At 46.7% G+C, this 19295-nt stretch overlaps 1 protein-coding gene across 17 annotated transcripts in view; it reads right to left on the bottom strand.

Moving 5' to 3' along the window:
• PRRC2B (proline rich coiled-coil 2B) overlaps positions 1-19295 on the bottom strand; it is a 79393-nt gene that overhangs the window by 26157 nt on the left and 33941 nt on the right. For 13 of the 17 annotated variants that reach the window (XM_072960314.1, XM_072960324.1, XM_072960325.1 and 10 more), the window contains exons 6-13: positions 17160-17303; positions 15067-15308; positions 14491-14612; positions 13907-14049; positions 9447-9537; positions 6836-7028; positions 3060-3375; positions 1258-1487 (exon numbers count right to left, since the gene is read on the bottom strand). In XM_072960314.1, the coding sequence (XP_072816415.1) occupies positions 1258-1487; positions 3060-3375; positions 6836-7028; positions 9447-9537; positions 13907-14049; positions 14491-14612; positions 15067-15308; positions 17160-17303 (1481 nt within the window). The remainder of the gene's footprint in view (positions 1-1257; positions 1488-3059; positions 3376-6835; positions 7029-9446; positions 9538-13906; positions 14050-14490; positions 14613-15066; positions 15309-17159; positions 17304-19295) is intronic. The other 4 variants (XM_072960321.1, XM_072960322.1, XM_072960320.1 and 1 more) reach the window with 4 other exon arrangements.

Below are 19295 nucleotides of genomic sequence, written 5' to 3'. Positions count from 1 at the left end.
GTCTAGACCCCAAGTCCCTGGGGAATCCGAACAGACAGTCTGTTTGCCAGGCTCCTCAGGCTACACTGGCATGTTCAGACTTCTTTCTATTCATGAGGAAGGATTTACCCGTCACTGCGCCCCAGAAGTTACCTAGAACAATTGTTCCTACTGTGTCTGGCTTGATTTACTCCAGACCTCCCCAGTCAATCAGGAATTCTTCATCAAGCCCATAAGTAACTAAAGCACAATGAATGTAACTTCCTGTTGAGAGCACAGAATGTGGTCAGCTTCTGGAATGCTTCCTAGGGGCCCAAGGAAAGGAGGATCTGGGGTAAAGGTTTTAAAGGCAACTAAAGAGATTCTGGGAAACGGTCTGAGATGTTGATGTGTTTCCTAGGGCACCCATGTTTTAAAACACTTCGATTACTAACAATAATTTACTGCACACCTAGCTAAGCACGTCCATGCATGATCTGTTTCCCACTGAGACGCACTGTTCATTAGCAGTCAGCTCTTCCATGGGTCACTCCTCTAAGACAAATAATTATTATGGGTGGTTCCAGCTGGGCAAGATGACCAGGACTACAAGAGACCGCTATGATTACCACGACCCACACAGTCTTCCTCAGAGCAAAAAGTAGGTCCTTTCTAAGATTTATGAATCACCAATAAAGAAGACCCTGATTGTACAGGCAAGTCAGTTCACAGGCATCATTAAACCCTGATCGTCACGCTGAGAGGCAGGTGTTCATTCCCGCTGCTTGACACTGACCTGTCCAAGGTCACACCTGACTAGGTAAGCTGCACCAGACTCCACAGCCATCCAACTCAAAACCTACAGCCCACCTCCCTGACCCAAGGCTAACATGGCTCTTTCTGAAGCTCTCCCAGCAGCTCAGGCCTTCCCCAGTCCTTGGGAGGCTCCCAGGACAGGGCCATTGTCAGTGTGAGGAGTGGCCACGTTGTAGGGCTCTGAATGAAAAAACGACTTAGACACCATTAACTCACTCTTCCTTACCAGTATTAGACAACAGGGTCCCTAAACTACCAACGAGGGTTTTCATTCAAAGGAGAAATTACTTGGAAGAATTAATGGCCAGGGCTGACTTCCCAAGGCCCCAAGTTTTGAGGCAGAATTCCTGATATCCCTGCTGGTGACCAGGATACACAAGAGCAGCCTTTTGCAGTGGGTTCTCCTCGAAGGCGGTGTGCGGAGGAGAGGGGACGCCTGCTCAGGGGCAGGTCTGCTGACAACACCTAACATGCCCTGTTCACCTGCTGCTGCTGCTGCTGCTGCTGCTGCTGCTGCTGCTGCTGCTGCTGCTGCTGCTGGCGCTGAAATCGGGGAGGAAGGGACTTCTGGTACTTGCTGAATTCCTGTGCAGGGGATCCAGCCTCCCTGGCCCCCTCCTCACTGCTGCCGCTCTGAGCCACAGCTGGAGGAGCTGTGGGAGCTTCTTCCGAAAACATGTTGGGGGCTTCGTGGGCAGGGAACTCAGGGGAGCCTAAGGAACAAAGAAGAAGAGAAACTGCCAAGTGAGTCCACAAAAGCTTGGCCGACCTAATGTTTAACAGCAAATGCTTTTTCTCGGTGGCACTTACATTCCACGGCTAGACCCCCATCCTCAACCCCTGGTGCTGTGCTAACTGCTCTCCACACACAAGCTCACGGGGTCCCCAGCTCATCCTCACGTGAGAGACCAGCACACTAAGGGCCGAGAGATGGGGTGGGCCGCCTGAGGCCACACCATCAGCAGAGTGGGGACCTGGCTCCAGACGGGAGCGGCTCTGCTAGAACAGACCCCAGGAAACAGGAGAGCAGCCATCAGCCACTAGAGTCCACACACCCATCCTCCGGCCACCAGAATCAGCACAGCCCACGGCTGTGTGAGCCGGGGCAGCCCGCGAGCCTCTCCTGGCACATTCCTTCATCTGTGAGTGAGGAGAACAGGCGCGCCCGCCCCAGGGCTTCTGGGACAATCGAGCAGAACAGTCCATGGGACGGACTGAAACAGCAGCTGGCGCGTAGTGAAAGCTCAACCCAATCTCCCATCACTGTTCTCTTTGGAATTCCCTTCTTTCTTGCCCCATCCCAGCTCTGCACTCTTCTTGTTTTTTTTTTCAGCTTTGTTGAGGAGTAATTGACATTCGTGTTCTTAATTTTACTGCAGAAGGCAAACAAATGTCGAGGCGAAGCCCCAGGGACCCAGCGTCCCGGGGGAATACTGACAGGCAGGGAGGGTACAGAGGGGCTTGGGGCACACACAACACCCAGGCCCTCCAGCGGACCAGCACCCACGGCCCACACTCACACCCCAGTCCACTGCCCGGACTCCCACTGCCCCACCTCGGCGAGTCCTGCATGGACAGGACATTTACAGAAGGACAATGATCATTTCTCTGAGTTCCTTGGCCTGAAGGGTGCTGATGACCATCAGACCAAGAGCAATTCCTCCATCTGAGAAGTTTCAGCACCTGAAACTAACATCAGGTCCTTCTCTACTGAAGAAAGTTGGTTTCAGTTGATTTGAGAAAGTCACCAAGAACATATTCTTTAAGACTAACGTCCAAAGACACCCTCCATCATGTAACAGTGTTCAACATCGCTTGTGCAGCCGAGCGATGCAGTCCTTCTAGAATAACATCAGGAGAAACGTATTCTTCCCTCCCCGTCATGAACAAGATCCTGTGCTCATGCTCAGGTCCTCGAGCTCCTGCATCTCTGGTTGAGTAGCAGCAGCAGTGATGGAAAACCTGGTGACACCACCGAATGCTCTCCGCACCCGGGAACGTGCCAAGTGCTCACATCTCCTGCGGCCCCTCAGGATGCGGGGAGGCATGTGCTGTCGCCACCCTGCGTCACAGGTGAGCAAACATGCTCCAGAGAGGTGCGGCTGAAGCCAGTGGGTTGAAGTAGTTGGAACAGGACGTGAACCCAGGCCCCTGACCCAGGCCCAAACTCTTAACGACTGGGGCTTCCCAGCATCACCCAGCTGTAAGACACAGGGAGACGCAGACAACCACCAGTGAAAACAGCCCAGGGCCTGCAGACTGTGGGACGAGGGCCCACCGCTTACCTTTGCGGACAGCAGGGCCATTCTCCTGTGTAGGCACTTTCTCGATGCCTGGAGAGCGGGGAACCTCCTTCTCCACCTGTTTCTGGGCCTCGCTCGCCTTCTGCGCCTGCTTACACTTCTGGTCCAGCTGCTTGAGTTTGGCAGCACAGGCGGCCAACCGCTCCTCCCGGGCCCGGCGCTCCTCCTCTTCCCGGCGCTTTCGGGCTCGTTCCACAGCCTCAGACATCTCTGACTGGATGAACTTCTGCCGCGGCGGCGGCTTGTCCTCTTTGTCTTCTACAGACTGCTGCCGGAACATGCTGCCTATGGAGGACTTCTGCCAGGAGAAGAAAGCCTCAGCTGAAGCGCATATCACAAACCCGGAGAAGGGCCCACCCCCAGGGTGGGATCAGCGCTCCTTCCCAAGACCCTTGAGCACAGTCACATGCTGCCAGACCCGGGTTTTACTCCTGCTCTGCCCTTTCCTGTATGCGGAATGAGGTTTGGGCAAGCGGCCACGTTCTATAACTTAGTTTCTCACTTGTAAACTGTGGACAATACAGGAAGCCCTTGGGACTGTGAGAAGGCAATAAACTGTTTGCAAAGCACTCAGTGCCAGGACGTACACCTAGGTCACTCCCGGGTAATGGACGCTCTGACCACTACTCATGGGCACAGCAGACTGAGCCTCCAGAGCTAAAGAACAGAGTGGGAAACCACACCCCCAGCATTTCTCAGCCATAAAACTGCTCTACACTTTCTCCCATGAAAATACATAAACTCGGGTCACGATGAGCCAGAAACTGAAATTCATACTCAGAAATAAGGTTTCAAGGTGATTCTTTATATATAAAAGCATCTCTAGAAACATCTCTTGAATATTTTACCCGCTTTTGAGACTCTCCCTGGTTGCCAGTTACTGGACAACCACCAGGGTGCAAAAGATGCAGCATGAAAAACTCTCAAAACTGGGAAGACTTCTCACTGATCCGCAGGAAGCGAAGCTACATGCAGAATATGTAACAGTACAAATGATGGGCAAGTTTAACTGAATGCCAGCCACTAAAATTCCAGTGAGACTCGATTAGAAAAAACATGTAACTTCCTGTTTTGCAGTTACACAGATGTACATAACTGTCAAAAGTCATTAGACATGAAAAAATCAAGATCTATGCCCTTTTCTTGTATGTCAATTACACCTCCATAAAAGTACTATGTAACAGAGTGACTGTAGTTAACGAGTTTTCTCCTAAAAATTAACTTCTCATAATCCAGAGACAATTACTACAATCGTAAAGGATTATACATTTCTAATTTAGAAGCATGAAGGTACTTTTTACGTAATACAATTGGAACCAAAGTGTGCCCTCTTCCCCCACTTTGTCCTTGAGCACTAACACCTGTCTGTGCTCTGTAATGGCTGTGAGCTGTCTCACTGCATGGCTGATACCAGTTTACCTTACCCCCTGGTGTTCAGTACATACCAACCTTCATGTGTATCCCTGACTACTTTCCTCAGAATTTCCCAGAAATGAAACAGCAGAATCAAAGGATATGTGTACATCATCAAGAGTATAGATGCGCCCTTCCAAACTTGCCCCCAAATTAGCCATCATTTTATAAACTAAATGTTCTGCAAAACACTTGAACTGTGACAATCTTTCCAGAAATCTGGATGCATAAAATTATACAGACTTTATCTTTGTTGGCTCTATTCAGTTAATTCAGTGCTGTTATCAGCAGCTCACAGTGAGACCTCCTTTTGAATACCAAGCAACCCCAATATATGAATGAAATTGAGATTAACTGCAAGGTGATCTCCAGGAGTCGTATGTGTCTATTTTGTTTCACTTCTGTGTCTCCTGAGCCTAGCACAGTGCCTAGCACATAGTATGAACTCAGTAAAAAAAAGACTGAAGGTAAAGGGCATTTTCATTTTATACGAAGATGTGGAACAGGGGGGGTTTTAAATAGCAAAGTGAATTGAATATGCCAGATTTTGCCAGGTGTATTTAAATTACATCTACCCACCCCCTGCTTTGGCCCTCCTGCTGAATTCAGTCCCAGAGTCATGAGATGTGGCAGAACAAGGCAGGCACCTGGTGCCAGGGAGTCACGACAGCTCAGGACAGGTGGTTGGAGCCCAGGCAGGTGAGGAGGCTGTCAACATGGAGACGTGGCTGCTGTGGGCGTTGAAGCCCAATCAAGCTGAGTGAGACAGGAATTCCTAAGGAGAGGTGGCCCACCAGAGAAATTCAGGGCTTCCATGTTGGGGGCACTGACATCTGAGTGGCTGAGGAGGGCATGTGTGCAAGGGAGAAAGAGAGGTGGTGGAAATAGGGAGACTGACCAAATCAGTGCAAATTTTACGGACCATAGGAGACAGATATCTCACTGTTGAAGGAGCCACAAACATGCAATGGGAGAAAACTAGAATGGATTCTGTGGAACTGGAGATATTACTCTGTTATACTCTGTGTATCAGAGACTTATATTCCCTAACTGTGTCCACAGAGAGGGCCCAGGAGCAACGACACCTCAACAGCGGTGAGCACACTTGTGCTCATACTGGTTTCTAAACATCATGAAGCCTGATTCTAGGGCCAAGGCAGGGTAAGGACAAAGTAAGCTTGGAAAAGCTTGTTCCATCACAAAGCAAGGAATTCCTCAAAAAAGGATGAAGACACGTAAAGAAGGACATAGCCGTCAGCTTGAAGAGGCTCCCGAAAGCCAAACCAGAGACAATCTGAACTTCAAAACAATGAGAGTAACAGATTATAACCCACTGATACATATCTATTCATATACATACATATACATACATACATATATATATATATATTTTCAAAGTGTGATGAGACGTGGGATATTCATGGTCTCAAAGTAACTCTCCACAAAATTTCTATCAATTACAGATCAGGAAGAGTGTGTGAATGTGAAAATTCCATGGTGAGACACTTGGCAGACACCACTTCAATCAAATGACCCAAGTGAAGGTGACCAGAGCAGGCAGAGCGGAATCATGGTCACCCAGCAGGATGCAGCAAGAAGAGTCGGTGCCATTTCCAAGATTCCAGCCAAAAAAAGGGAAACCTTAAACTTAATCATGAGGAAGCACGAGGTAAACTCAATTTGAGGTGAATTCCACAAAATAACTGACCATGATCTTCAGAAGTGTCAACATCATGAAAGTGTAATAAAGGCTAACGAGCTGCTCCAGACCGAGGGGAACTAAAGAGCAAAGAGCAGGACAACCGAGGCAGCATGAAACTCTGACTTGGACTCTCTGGTGTGAAGAACACCGACGGGACAATGGGCAAGAGCAGGATGGGGTCTGGGGACTAGATGGCGGGGATGTATCCGTGCTAATTTCCTGGGTTTGACTGTGGCCACCAAGCGGGAAAGTCATCTCTCGGGGGGAAGTAGATACCAAAGTGTTCTGCAGTGACAGGGCCTGATCAGGCTAGCAATGTACTCTTCAGATGGTTCCGAAAAAAAATATTCTTTCTGTTGCGCTCCCAACTTTTCTGTAAGGCTGTGACTGTCTCGAAATTTTAAAAGAAATGTTTTAAGTTTAAAAAAGAGAAAGAGCAAGAAATGTCCACCTAGATTTTCTCAGAAACCTGGCAACTGAGCTCAGTGAAACAGGAAGGCTCAGAACAGCCAACTAGGCGACCTGCTGGAGTCTCTGCCTTGGAACTCTGGTCAAATGAACGTGAAAGAGCTTGTGTGCGTGTGTGTATACATGGGTGTCCCAGCTAACCACAGGCACAGACCCCCTCCAGCGCCCACGGTACCTGGTAGTCAGGGCTTGACGCCCAGCTGTGAAGCTTCCTGGAAGGCGGCTGAGGTTCTGGCACCTTCCGGACGACACGGCTCATGCCTACTGTCTCACCCCAGTCCTTCCCTTCCTCTTGGGTGCGCTTGGCATCAGCACTGTCTGCAGAGCTCATTGACAACTGCCGCTGCCGCCTGGGGTCCCAGCTGTTCCTAGGACAAATCGCACGGAGGGTTAGTTTTTCTAGTCGGCCCAAGCATGGTCTGATCTTACCAGTCAGGCCCTCGGGAGTTCCACAGTCAGCTGTCTAACAGTATCAGTTTCCTTCACGAGATCAGACCTACCCTTCACCCCCTTTACAGGTGAGAGGACACGCCCAGAGCACCAAAATCAGCACCAAAGTTTACCAAGTCAGTCTTACACACACAGCTCCAGGCAGGATGGCTCACATTCATTACTCCACTTACTGCAGAAAGAGTCTTTACTCCCTCTGTTTTAAAGAGTTGGTAACTGAGTCTGAGAGATTGGAGAGCTATTTTCACAAGGAAGAGCTAAGACTCGAATCTGCGACCCAGATGAAGGCCCTTCTCCCTGTATTCTACCTCCTTCCCTATGCTTTGCATAAAGGATGTGCTTAACAAATGATGCATTAAGAGTAAGAGGTGCAAGGCAAAGCACACATAGCACAGAAAAGGAGCAAACAGACGCCAGACAGAGACTCTGGGCAGGCTCGAAGGGAACGGAGATCTGTGCAGTGCTCACCTCTCGTGCTCCGGTGTAAACAAAGGCACTGGGGCAGAACACATGTGTGCATCTACTGAGCACCTCGTCTTTGCAGAAGTAGCACCCAGTAAACACAACAGGCATGCAGAGAGAGGCAGGGAGTCAGGTCTGGTTAACACGTGTGCACACACACGTACAAGCACGCACATGTACAGAAGGTGGAGGGGAAATGCGGTGGGTGGGGTGGATCAGGAGACCAGAGACAGGGCGACAACTGTGAGTGACTCCTGACTTCATGCAAAGACACGGAGGCCACACTGAGGTTTCTGATCCACCAGAAAAGACCCGTGTCTTTAACGTGAAGAGTAAGATGAAAGGAAGGCTGGCCTCTGATTGGTGCAGAGAAGGAAGGATGCTGGTCCCAGTGGCCCCCAGAGACGATGAACAGAAAGGAATGAAATAAGGGAGGTTTCAGGAAACCACCATGGATTTATTTTTTGTTATTATGATGTTTTTACCATGGATTTATGAATGGGCTCCCTTTACGGGGAAATAAAGATGATAGAGAAGACTCAGGAGCCTGCAGTAGAAGTCTCAACCAGCTCAGAGAACACTGAAAAAGAGCAGGTTTAGGGAGGAGGTGGCTGGTTTGAGAGCTCTCTATCTGATGTGTCCTTGGTCACAGTCAGTAGTGAAGCTGGGTCCAAAACCCACGTATGTCTCTTTCCACTGAATAGTCAGTTCACATCAACAGAAAGACACAGGGAACAGAGCAGCCTACTGCTCCAATAAATCTGTAAAAGTTTATATCTTTGCCTCTGATTTAGATTCTTGATCACATTTCCTTTTGTGTTCCAAGAACTGACCCATAGATATTTACTTCTCAAGCACATCCAAAGCTTCAGTTAAAATCGAGCAGCATTAAAATAAATTACAGAAGCCTCAATTAGTTAATTGTTTGTGTATTATAAGAGAGCGTGGCAAGAGATCATGACCAGCTCCCTCCAGGGGTGAAGCTCTGAAACAAAAGAGGAAATAACCAAGACTTGCAGACTCAACTACATAAACATTCAATCGTTGACAATGAAATAGACAAAGGGAAAAGTACTAGACCATAATATCTATGCAATATAAAACAGTAATCACATTTTAATGGAAAGTATAGTAAGTTAAGTAAATATAAAAGGAAACAGGCAATTCCACACAAAGAGAAGCATTTGTATTTGCTGGTACTGAAGGGGAAGAAAAAAGCAAATCAAAGCAACCACAGGTACTATTTTAGGAGTATTAGCCAACGCTACTGATATTATGCTAAAAACTAGAGGGACTAGACTACAATGAAGTATTTTCCAAAGGGCATTATGAATAAAAAGCAGTCCAATGAAATGATCCAAAAAAAAGAAGAGAGAGAGAAAGAGAGAGAACATTAAAGCGGTCAAATCAGTTCAAGAAATCTTGCATCCCCTGCTTCCTGCTTCTCCTGCCACCTGAAGATTTCCCAGCATGCTTCAGCATGCGTATCCTAGGCTCTGGGAGTAAAGGAGTACGTTGAACCCAGGTGGTTTCTCAAATTTGCTTGGCCAGAAAACCCTTTTGGGGCACTACACCCAAAGCACTCTGCAGAACAAGTAGTCTGTACGTACTCGGGAAAATACTGGCGTAACGGTTAAATCACTAGGACTCAGCCAGCTGGCCACACCTGGATGCAAATCCCATTCCATTCCTGACAGCTATGGCCCCCTCATCTGCAAAACGGGAACATCTGCACCCGGGAGGCTGCTGGGGAACTAGGAAATGCACCTGCGTGGTGACCAGCCCACAGCAGCACCAAAATGCTGGTGCACTCACATCTCACTAATGCCATGTTCCGCTCGAACGGTGTTATGAGCAGGGACGGGGCTCCTTACCACTTTGGCCTGCCATCCTTCACAGCTTCTTCCTCCTCTTCATCATCACTGAACTTCAATTTCTCAGAGTAGTCCACTTCCTCATGGAGGCCTGCAACAGGAGGAGTGTCAAGGAGAATGACAAAAAATGTGAATCTCGACAGTGCTAAGAGCGCCAGTGGGAGGCTTCCTCCAGGCAGGAACTATGTCAACCCGACTGGGTGAGTCACACCACCCAGCTGCTACCAGCAGAGCAAACACAGCAGATTAGAGTGAAGGACAGCTCTGACTCTAGTAACAGCAAAGAAGCCTGGTTAGACTAACCCTCCTTAGTTAGACTTAACCCTATTAAGATAACAGTTCTTGAATCTGGACAAGATATTCTGCAAGTATACTAGGTGCAGGAGAGTGAGCAAAAGCGGGCAGACACCACGCAGGAGTCTATCCCAGCAATACAGAAGCCCGACCAGATCTGCGAGTTGCCGCTTTGTCCCAGGGCACTCCCCACCCTGCGATGGGCGACACACAATGTGGTACTACAAAAGGGGATCCCTGAAAACATTCTGCCAAGTGCTAGAGCCAGATGTGAAAGGCCACATATTATGTCATCTATATGAAATGTCCAGAATACACAAACCCAGAGGCAGGAAGTAGATCAGTGGTTGCCAGAGGGTGTGGTGGTAACTGGGAGTGACTGCTAACAGGTAAGGGGCTTCTTTTGTGGGTGACAAAAATGGTCTGGAATTAGTAGAAATGATGGCACAAACTTGTGACTATACTAAAAAATCTCTGAATTTTAGACTTTAAAAGGGTAAATGTGACATAACATGAAACTTTGTTACATGAACTATATATAGTTAAAAAAAGGGAAACAACAACAAAAAGCCCGATTCAACTAAAAAGAACATTAGATCTGATGACACAGCACGTGCAACGATGTGCCATCTACCAGAGCATCACTTTAAATACAAACACAAAAGGGTTTCTAAGGAAAAGAATGGAAAAATATATACCATGACAACAATAAACAAAGTTAGAACAACGATTTTAACATTTAACAAAACAGACTCCAAGAACTATTACAAGAAATAGAGAAGGACATCAGAAAACAACACAAAGGGTCAGTATGTCAGTATGTCTAAAAATGACCAATGTGCTTATGCCTCATAACAGCTTCAAATTAAATAAAGCAAAACTGACAGAATTAAAAGAAGAAAGAGACAGTGAATTATAGCGAAGAGTTTTTTAACACCTCAGTTTCAGTAACTGATAGAAGTAGGCAAAAATATCCGTAGGTACATAAGGTCTGAACAACACTGACAACCACCTTGACTGTGTTGACATTTACAGAACATGATCTCTAACATCTAGAGAGTACACATTCTTTTCAAATGCAGCTGGAATATTCACCAGGGCAGACCATATCCTGATCATAAAATAAGTCTCAATAACTTGAAGTCATAAACAATGTGCTCTCTTGACTGTAATGAAATTAAGTTAGAAATCTAGAAAGCCCCAATAATTAAAATGAACAGATCGATGAACTAGAAAACAATCAAGCAATGGAGAAAATTAAAGCTAAATGCCGCCCCTTTGTGAAGATTAAGAAGACTACTAAGCCCTTGGCAGAAGTGAACAGAAAAAGAGAAAAAACACAAATTACCAACTGTCAGGAATGGAAGTGGTGTATCACTACAGATCCTGCAGACCTCGAAAGGGAAAGGAACGTTGTCAACAACTTTACACCAAGAAGTTCAACCAAAAGAAATGAACAAATCCCTTGAAAATCACAACTTATCAAGCACTGATACAAAACACAGGAAACCTGAGCAGCCCTGTGACTAATCAAACAAATTATCACAAATGTCTTCAGAAAGGAAACTTCAGGATCAAATTGTTTCACAGGTGAAGTTTATGAAGCACGTATCAAAGAAAATAATACCAACCCATGGAAGCTCTTTCAGAAAGTAAAGAAGGAACATTTTCCAACACATCTTTTGAGCACAGACATAAGATGATTATCAAAACCCACAAAGATATTAAAAGAAAATTGCAGACCAATATCCACCATGAACTAGACACCAAGAAGCTTAATAAAATATCAGCAAATCCAATCTAACCATACAAACAGGTAGAATTTACTCTAGGAATGAAAAGCAGGTTCAGCATTAAAAAAAAAAAATCAATGCAACCCAATAGATTTTAAAACAAAAGAAAAAAAATCATATGATCAGAGATAGAAAAAGTATGTAACAAAATTCAATACCCATTCATGACCTAAAAAAGCCATTTAGCAAACTAGAGTAGAAGAGAACCTCTCCGATCTGGTAAAGACCATCTCCAGAAGGCCTACAACTGTCATCAGACTTAAAGGGGAAACACTGAACACTTTCTCCTTAAGATCAGGAACAAAGAACTTGAATACAACACCGTACTAAAAGTGGCACAGTGCTGTAGGACAAGAAAAAGAAATGAAAGGCATAAGCTCTTCCTACTCATAGACAACATGATGGTTTATATAGAAAATTCTAAGAAATCAACAAAAACTAGTAAAACTAAAAAGTGTACTCAGTGAACTTTCCAATATAAAATCAATACACAAAAATCAACTCTACTTATGTATATATAATAACACTAAAGACTGAAAAATAAAATGATTAAAAAAGAACGCCATTTACAACAGCATCAGAAAACATAACAATATTTAGGAATAAATTCAACAAAAATGTTCAAGACCTCTAGAATGAAAACTACGAAACACTGCTGAGAGAAATGAAAATACCTAATAGAGAAAGTTTCTTCACGTTCCTGGACAGAAGATTCAAAATTAAGATATCATTTATCCAGAAATAAATTCAACACAATCTTAATCAAAATGCCTGCAGGTCTTTTAAAATACTGACAGGTTGATTCTAAATTCATATGAGAATGAAAAGAATTTAGGATAGTCAAATAATCTTGAAAAAGAACAAAACTGGAAAACTTACACTACTTGAATATAAAACCTACTATGAAGCTACACTGTGGTACTGGCATAAGGATCAGGGGACCAGATACAGACCCACACTTACATGATCAGCTGATTGTTGGCAAAGGTACCAGAGCAGCCCAATAGGGAGAGGAAAGTCTTACCAACAAACGGTGCAGAGCAACTGGGTGTCCTTACGGATTAAAACAAACCCTGACTGCTACCTTGCTTCATACACAAAAACTACTACAACACGAACCACAGGTCAGTAAGTAACAGGTAAAGCTGTAAAACATAAGGGAATACCTTCACCACCAAAGAGAGACAAAGATTTTTATAAAGGACACAAAAGTAAAAATCATAAAAATAAATTTATAAATTAAACTTCATCAAAGTTTAAAACTTCTCATCAATACCTAGGGCTAAAAAAAAATGAACAGACAAGGTAGGCAATGGGAAAAAAGATCTGTGAAGTGCTTGTATTCAACCACTCGGGAAAAAAAGGTACCAGTAGCCAAATAGCACATGAAACATGAAAACGTGTTGATCACCATTAGTCATCGGCAAGATACAAATTAAAAGCACCATGAGCTACCACTACACACCCACTAGAATGGCTATATGTTGTGAGGATGTAGAGCAACCAAATTCTCAAAACTGCTGCTGGGGATGACACCTCCAACTACCATGGAAAAAGGTCTGTGGACCTTACAAACCTAACACACACCTACTCTCTGATCCACAGTCCTACTCCTAGATATTTACTCAAGAAAAATGAAAATATTATTCATAATAGAACATTTGGGTGGATAAACAAATTGCAGTATTTGACACAGTGAAATATATCTCAGTTATTAAAAGCAACCACTGATATATATAACAAAATTGATGAACCTCAAAAACCTGACACCAAAGTAACAGCTGTAGGACTCCATCCATTTGCAGTTGTGTAACAGGCAAAACTAATCCAGGGTAAGATGGGAGGGAAGCCTTGGGCAGAGTCAGGGAGGAAGACTGACTGGGAAGGGACTAGGGGGCTGTATCACACATGTGGGTGCATTTGCAAAAATCAAACAACTAAATGTGTGCCTTTCAATCCCATTAAAATTTACTTGTAAACAAACGATCCAAAAGAATTTCAAAAGAAAGTAAGGTTGGGGGATGGGGTGCAGGTGAAGGTAGTGGAAGAATCTTGGCAGAATGGGGTGATGGGCAGCCTGGTGGGGGGTTCATTACACTGTTTCAACTTTTCCATTATAAAAAATCTTTTCAAAAAGTTAACAAAAATCTCCCTCTGAGATCAAGACCATGGTCTTGAAGCAAACACGGTCTGAATGCCAACCTCTTCAGGGCAGTGAAGCTGCTCCCTGCCCCGTGTCTCCATTCTGACCTGCCGAGGGAAAACACGAGGCTGTCAGAGGGTGTTATTTTCAAGCCTGGTAAGCAGAGACGGACTGTAGGCCTCCCATTTTAAATCATCAGTTGCGAGCACACCAGGCACGCCATAACCCACCTGCCCAGCCATCGTCAGCGTCGGTGTCCAGATCGTCAAGGCCCTTCAGGTTTTCCGCATTGATAATGGTGGGCCGTGGCGCCCGTTCCACCAGCTGCCTCAGGGGACGGACCGGGCGAGTCACCCCCATCCTGTTTTCTTTTCTGATGAGAGAGAGAAGGGTAGAGATGCTGGACCCATGACAGGTATACAGGCGGAAGTCCTACATTGCCAAGGTGCATGTTTGCCTTTAATATTAAAATCATCTCCTTTTTACAAAACATATAATGAAGGAGTTCAGCTTCCCAGACAGAAGTTCAGCTTCCTTCTGCAGTTTTACACGCTCAGTGCTAACATCTAGGGTAGCAGCAATAAACATGTGCCAAATCTTCAACTTTGTCAGGAACTTGAAATGATAACCCCATCCCTTGTTCAGCCCCATGTCCCAGCCAGCCATCCCACACACCCTGGGGCCTCGAGTTGGTTTTCAGGTTTCCTGAAGTCTCCAGAAGACAAAGCACTCTCATGCGTCAGCCCCACCATCTTGTCCAGTATCACCAACTGGGATAGCTTCTACATACGTGACTATAATGCAGTAGCCTTACCCGTCTTGGTCATTCATCTGGAACTGTCTAAAAGGAACACGGGGCTCAAGACGGAGCTGGGGAAGGGGAAAAGATCCTCGTTCCACTGTACCCTGGTTCTCTGATGACTGTGGCGAACACATCTGAAACATAACATCAATGAACAGGGATTTCTGGTAATGGCCCAGATTCTAAGTTCCACTTGCATTAAAATTTGTTTTGGAAAACGGAAAATGGGAAAAACAGGAAAGTCTTGGGGTTTCCCAATTAACTCTATCACCATCTCCCCCGTTTTTCTCCTGCTGTCAGTATATGAATCCAGGGACTTGTGTCTTGGGGAATACCTGCCTCTCCTTCTTCTAAAGAACCAAGGCTAAATGACGTCCATATCACCAGGGAAAGAAGTTAGAGGCTGTTGAGATTTGAAAAGGGGGAAAGAAAATGCAAGAGTAATGGATGCCTCCAGAGTAGGGTATCAGGGCAAAGAAATCGGGAGGGAGAACCCCAGGTAGACATTCAACCACTTGAAGGAAGCAGGTTCTGCTGGACATGAACCATCTGACCTCGCGGGGAAAAGCACACACTCTGAAGACTTACAAAAGCAGGAAGCATGTCATGGTATGTAGGTGGGTGGTATACACTCCCCATGGACTGTGAAGCCCCTTTTCGGACAGGCTGAGCCGGGCGGAGAGAGGGGTCCTTAGAATCGCTGGTACATGCCGAGGAGGGGGCTCCGTCTCCCGCACTTGAGTTCCTGTTGCCCAGCTCAGTTGGGGAGGCGCTCAGAGACGTGGCAGAAATTATGTTTCGCCCACCGCCCTCCCTCCAGCTTGTCACATCTGGAAATCGAAAGGGGGCAAAAGGGGAGAGGAAAGAGGAGGGGGAGGAGGGATTGCATGAGGTTCTGAAGGTCAAGGGACCCCCCTCATTCACCAAAAACAAAAATAAAAATAAAAAACAAAGTGAGGAATCGAGCCAACTGTTTAAGCCTGTCAGGGAAGGTGGGGGCGGACACCTGGCCAGTGAGCATGAACTTGCTGAGGGAAGTCCAATTGTAAGAGAAACACAAAAATGAGGTCCACCCAGAGAGAAGGGAAGTGTAAACAAGACAAGGTCTTCACCGAGCCACAGAAACCACACAGCCACAGACCTAACACCCCAAAGAAACCAAGACAGTCCCGAGGAAAACAGCGTCTGGTCATTTCTTCACAAACACCAACCCAGCCCCATCAGAACCAGCAATGTGCTCAGCGTGGACTTGATGTTGAGACCAGGGAATCCCTGACACGTTTTCAAACTCTGCTCAACAGAGGCACCTCCAGAGACCCCCCAGTTCCTGAGGTAGAGCAGAGGTGTGGAAGGGTCTGGGGCCTTCACCCTTGTCTACCCCGGCAGCAGCCCGTGGGGCCCTCCTGCGGGCTACAGGCTGAGAACTGCCAATCCTCCCTGACGTTTCAAGGTGATGCTTTCTACTGCCCAACACAGCAGAATCTGATGGAATTAAGAGGCCAAGGAGAAATCAGATGAACCAAAAAAAACTCTTTTCAATCAACTTTTTGGTAGGAGTTGAAACATGAAGACCCCTGAATACTTGACCCCTGTGAGAATGAAGCTCAGGACGGGAGCCTCAAAATCAGAGTCTGCCCCCAGCTCTTCAGCCACCCGTGTGTGACCTTGGCCAAGCCCTGTGATCACCCCTCTGGCCATCTGCTTCTTCATCTTCTCAAACCCGAAAGTAGAATAGTTCTGAGAAGCTTCTCCTAGTTCTAATTTTTTATAGTCCTATAGCAGCTCATCTTAATTAATCCCTGTAAGTTCCAGTTCTTGGCCTAAGGAATTTGATTATATTTTTGGAGTGGACAAAATAACCGAGCAATGGTCACTGAAAAGGCAGTATGTTTCATTAAAGAGTCACATAGTGATCATTTCATTTACGGAGTATCAGTTCTGACTTTTGGATACCTTGGGGAGTAATCAAAACAAGCAGATAAAAGTCCCTCATATTTCAGGACCCAATCAACACCCACCCCTCAACCAGAGCTATTTCAGAACCCGTGATTAGAACAGATGGAAAATCTCATTTCTAAACAAAACCTTATCTTCTTACCACCCTAGGCCACTAAGAAAAAGACATCAGCAGCAAGCATCACTCCACCATCCTGCTGGCCCCTTGGCCAGAGCCTGGTGAGGGGGCCGGGGAGACTAGTGCTGGGCTGGTGACTCAACCAGGGGGATGGATTAAAAAAATACATTCTAATCTGGCTAGGGATGGGGGAGGGCTGGAAATCAGACTTTTTAACCAACTCCCCAAGTGATGCTGATGGGATCTGTCTAGGTTTGGGGACCACAGCTTAGAAAACCACCTCTGGAATCAGGGGCCAAGCTGGCCCGTCTGTCCTCGCCACGACCACCCACGCTCAGCAGAACAGACATCCCATGACAGCCGGGAAGGCAGATAGGCCTGGCCCGACCCGAAGGTCAAGACAGGAGGAGTGACCTCCAGCCCAGCCCAGGGAGTAGGTCCGGCAGATGCAGGGATCAGGTGCAGGGTCAGTAACCACGCCTTTTGGGCAAGGAGCCTGGACCCCCGAGCTCTAACTTTGTGAGAAGCGGCACACTTCTTAAAGGCCAGAAAGGTGGGGAAATCCTGCTGCTCCCACGGGCGCCCAGAGGGGCTGTAGCTCACTTACTCTGAGGGCGGAGGCTTGGTCCTGGCCCATACGACAGATCTAAGACGCCCTTTTCTCTGCCAGCCTTGTCCTGCCCTCCAGCTGCTTTCAGCGTCGGAAATTCCTCGGGAGAGAAGGATAACAGTCGGCTTGAGCCCCTTAAACCTGTCAAGAAAATGAGAAAGACTTATGGAGCGAGTGAGAGCAGCATCACAGCTCTCTGCTGCAGCAACTGCCCATCCCCAAAGCCACACGGCCCTGAATGAGCTCCCTTCAAGTGCGCTGTCTGCGCTGGCGTTTGGTGCCGGCACAGCGACGCCAGGGTTCCCTGAGGGTGACAAGGAGAGGCCAGTTGCAGGCTGCACCAGGCCCCTTGCCAGCTAACCTGCAGCAGCTGGTTACAGAGGGCATGGGGGAAGACACCACAGCTGCTCCAGCCCAGACCCACCACAGCTGCTCCAGCCCAGACCCTCCCCAGTCTGCTCCTGGAAGAAGGAAGTAAAGTCCTTCTGGTGACCCTGGGGGCAGATAAGCATGGTCTTCAGTGAAATCAGCCCAGTGAAGTCAGCTGCTTCTGGGTGGAGGCAATGCCCCCATGCAATGCCTCCACCATAGGCTGACCCTCACAACTGTCTCCTTGTTTGTCCGCTCCAATTTACCATTTTCTCCAAAGTTCCTCAAGGCCAAACATTTCACTCTTGTAATCCTGGGAACGATTTCTTTCTTTGTTGTTCCAACCATTCCCCAAGACTAGATACTCCTTCAGGGAAGAAGCCTTTTACTAACTGCTCCTATCGCTCACTGCACTCAGCATTGGGAGCCTGCAGTCATCTTTTGAATGAATTGTTAATAAGTGACGAATTTTAGGGTCTCAAGTAGGATTTGATCCTTTTATCTGGAATACACAGCACACGTCCAGCACCCTACAAACTTAATAAGACTAACACCACAGCACGATGTCCAGCTGTGATATGCCTTACTCCCTAGAAAATAAAGTCAAATTTGCCCCAAGGCAAATTTCTTAGCACCACTGATTTGTGGACCTGCTAACGAAGGCAGACTTTGCAGAAAGATGTAGCCGGGACTAGTGAAGATGCATAAGGAGCCAGTTCATTCACTATCCCACTTAGTGAATGAGGTCCAGGGTCAAATGAACCTGCCAGGGTGATCACTGGGCACATGGTTAACAAATGATTAACCTGAGAGACAATCGCCAAGCATCACGATGGAGCCTTGCTGCTCTGTGGAGGGGCCCCTGACTCACATAGCTGCTTCATTATGTTAAAAGGTCACTGGCAAGAATGAGTTGTGAAAGTCATACTGTAAAAATATGGTAGATTATTTGAAGTTTAAAAAAAAAAAACAAACCAGCAAATGCCCAGTACTTTTTCTCTACCTCGACAGTCCTAAAGGTATTATTCCAATCATGAACTAAACTTACCCTCCAAAGGCAAAAAGGATAAAGTGAACTCAGAATCTCCAATCAAAGCAGTAGTATTCCTAAGGCTTCCTTCCATGTCCTACAATGCCCACCTCCCGCCCCATCATCTGTTCTTCGTCGTGAGAAACCGAGGTGGGAAAGTCAGGGGGTTCTTCCGAGGCCCCAGGTCAAGCCCCTGGTGGTGCTGCTGGCAGCAGAGGCCACGAGCCATGTGCCTTTGGCCTCTGCCTGAACCACACCCTCAGGCCTCCTGGGTCTGACCCAGGTGAAACTGACCACACACCCGCCTCCTACATGGAGAGAGCCTATCAATTCAGGAAGAATCCTTCTGAATTTCAAAGTCCTGAAAAGGTTTGCGGGCAACACCCTCAAATCCCCACAATCTGCTGGCATCACAGGCTTGTGGCCCTAGCACAGGAGGGGAGTCAGAAGCCCATCCCGGCCCCACTGGGTCGGCACGCCTCTGTTCTCTCCCCTGGGCCGCTGGGTTCGCCGTCTCGCAGACGAGTTATCACACGTTTAGAGTATTTTACTGTTTTAGAATCACTTTCTAAATCAAGTTTTATTTTTAATAGGTAATACAATCACAAGGTTCAAAAGCAAAAAGCCTTAAAAGGTATAAACTGAAGGCTTCCTCCCCGCTGCGTGCCCCATCTGCCTACACAAAACAGGTGGTTTTCTGTTTCCTCCCCTCCCTTCCTCTTATGTTTCCTTCT

This window comes from Vicugna pacos, chromosome 4 (assembly GCF_048564905.1).
Source record: "Vicugna pacos chromosome 4, VicPac4, whole genome shotgun sequence".
In the NCBI taxonomy this organism is placed as follows: domain Eukaryota; kingdom Metazoa; phylum Chordata; class Mammalia; order Artiodactyla; family Camelidae; genus Vicugna; species Vicugna pacos.
Note: the sequence above shows the minus strand (reverse complement) of the source record. Positions and strands in the feature narration are given on the sequence as shown.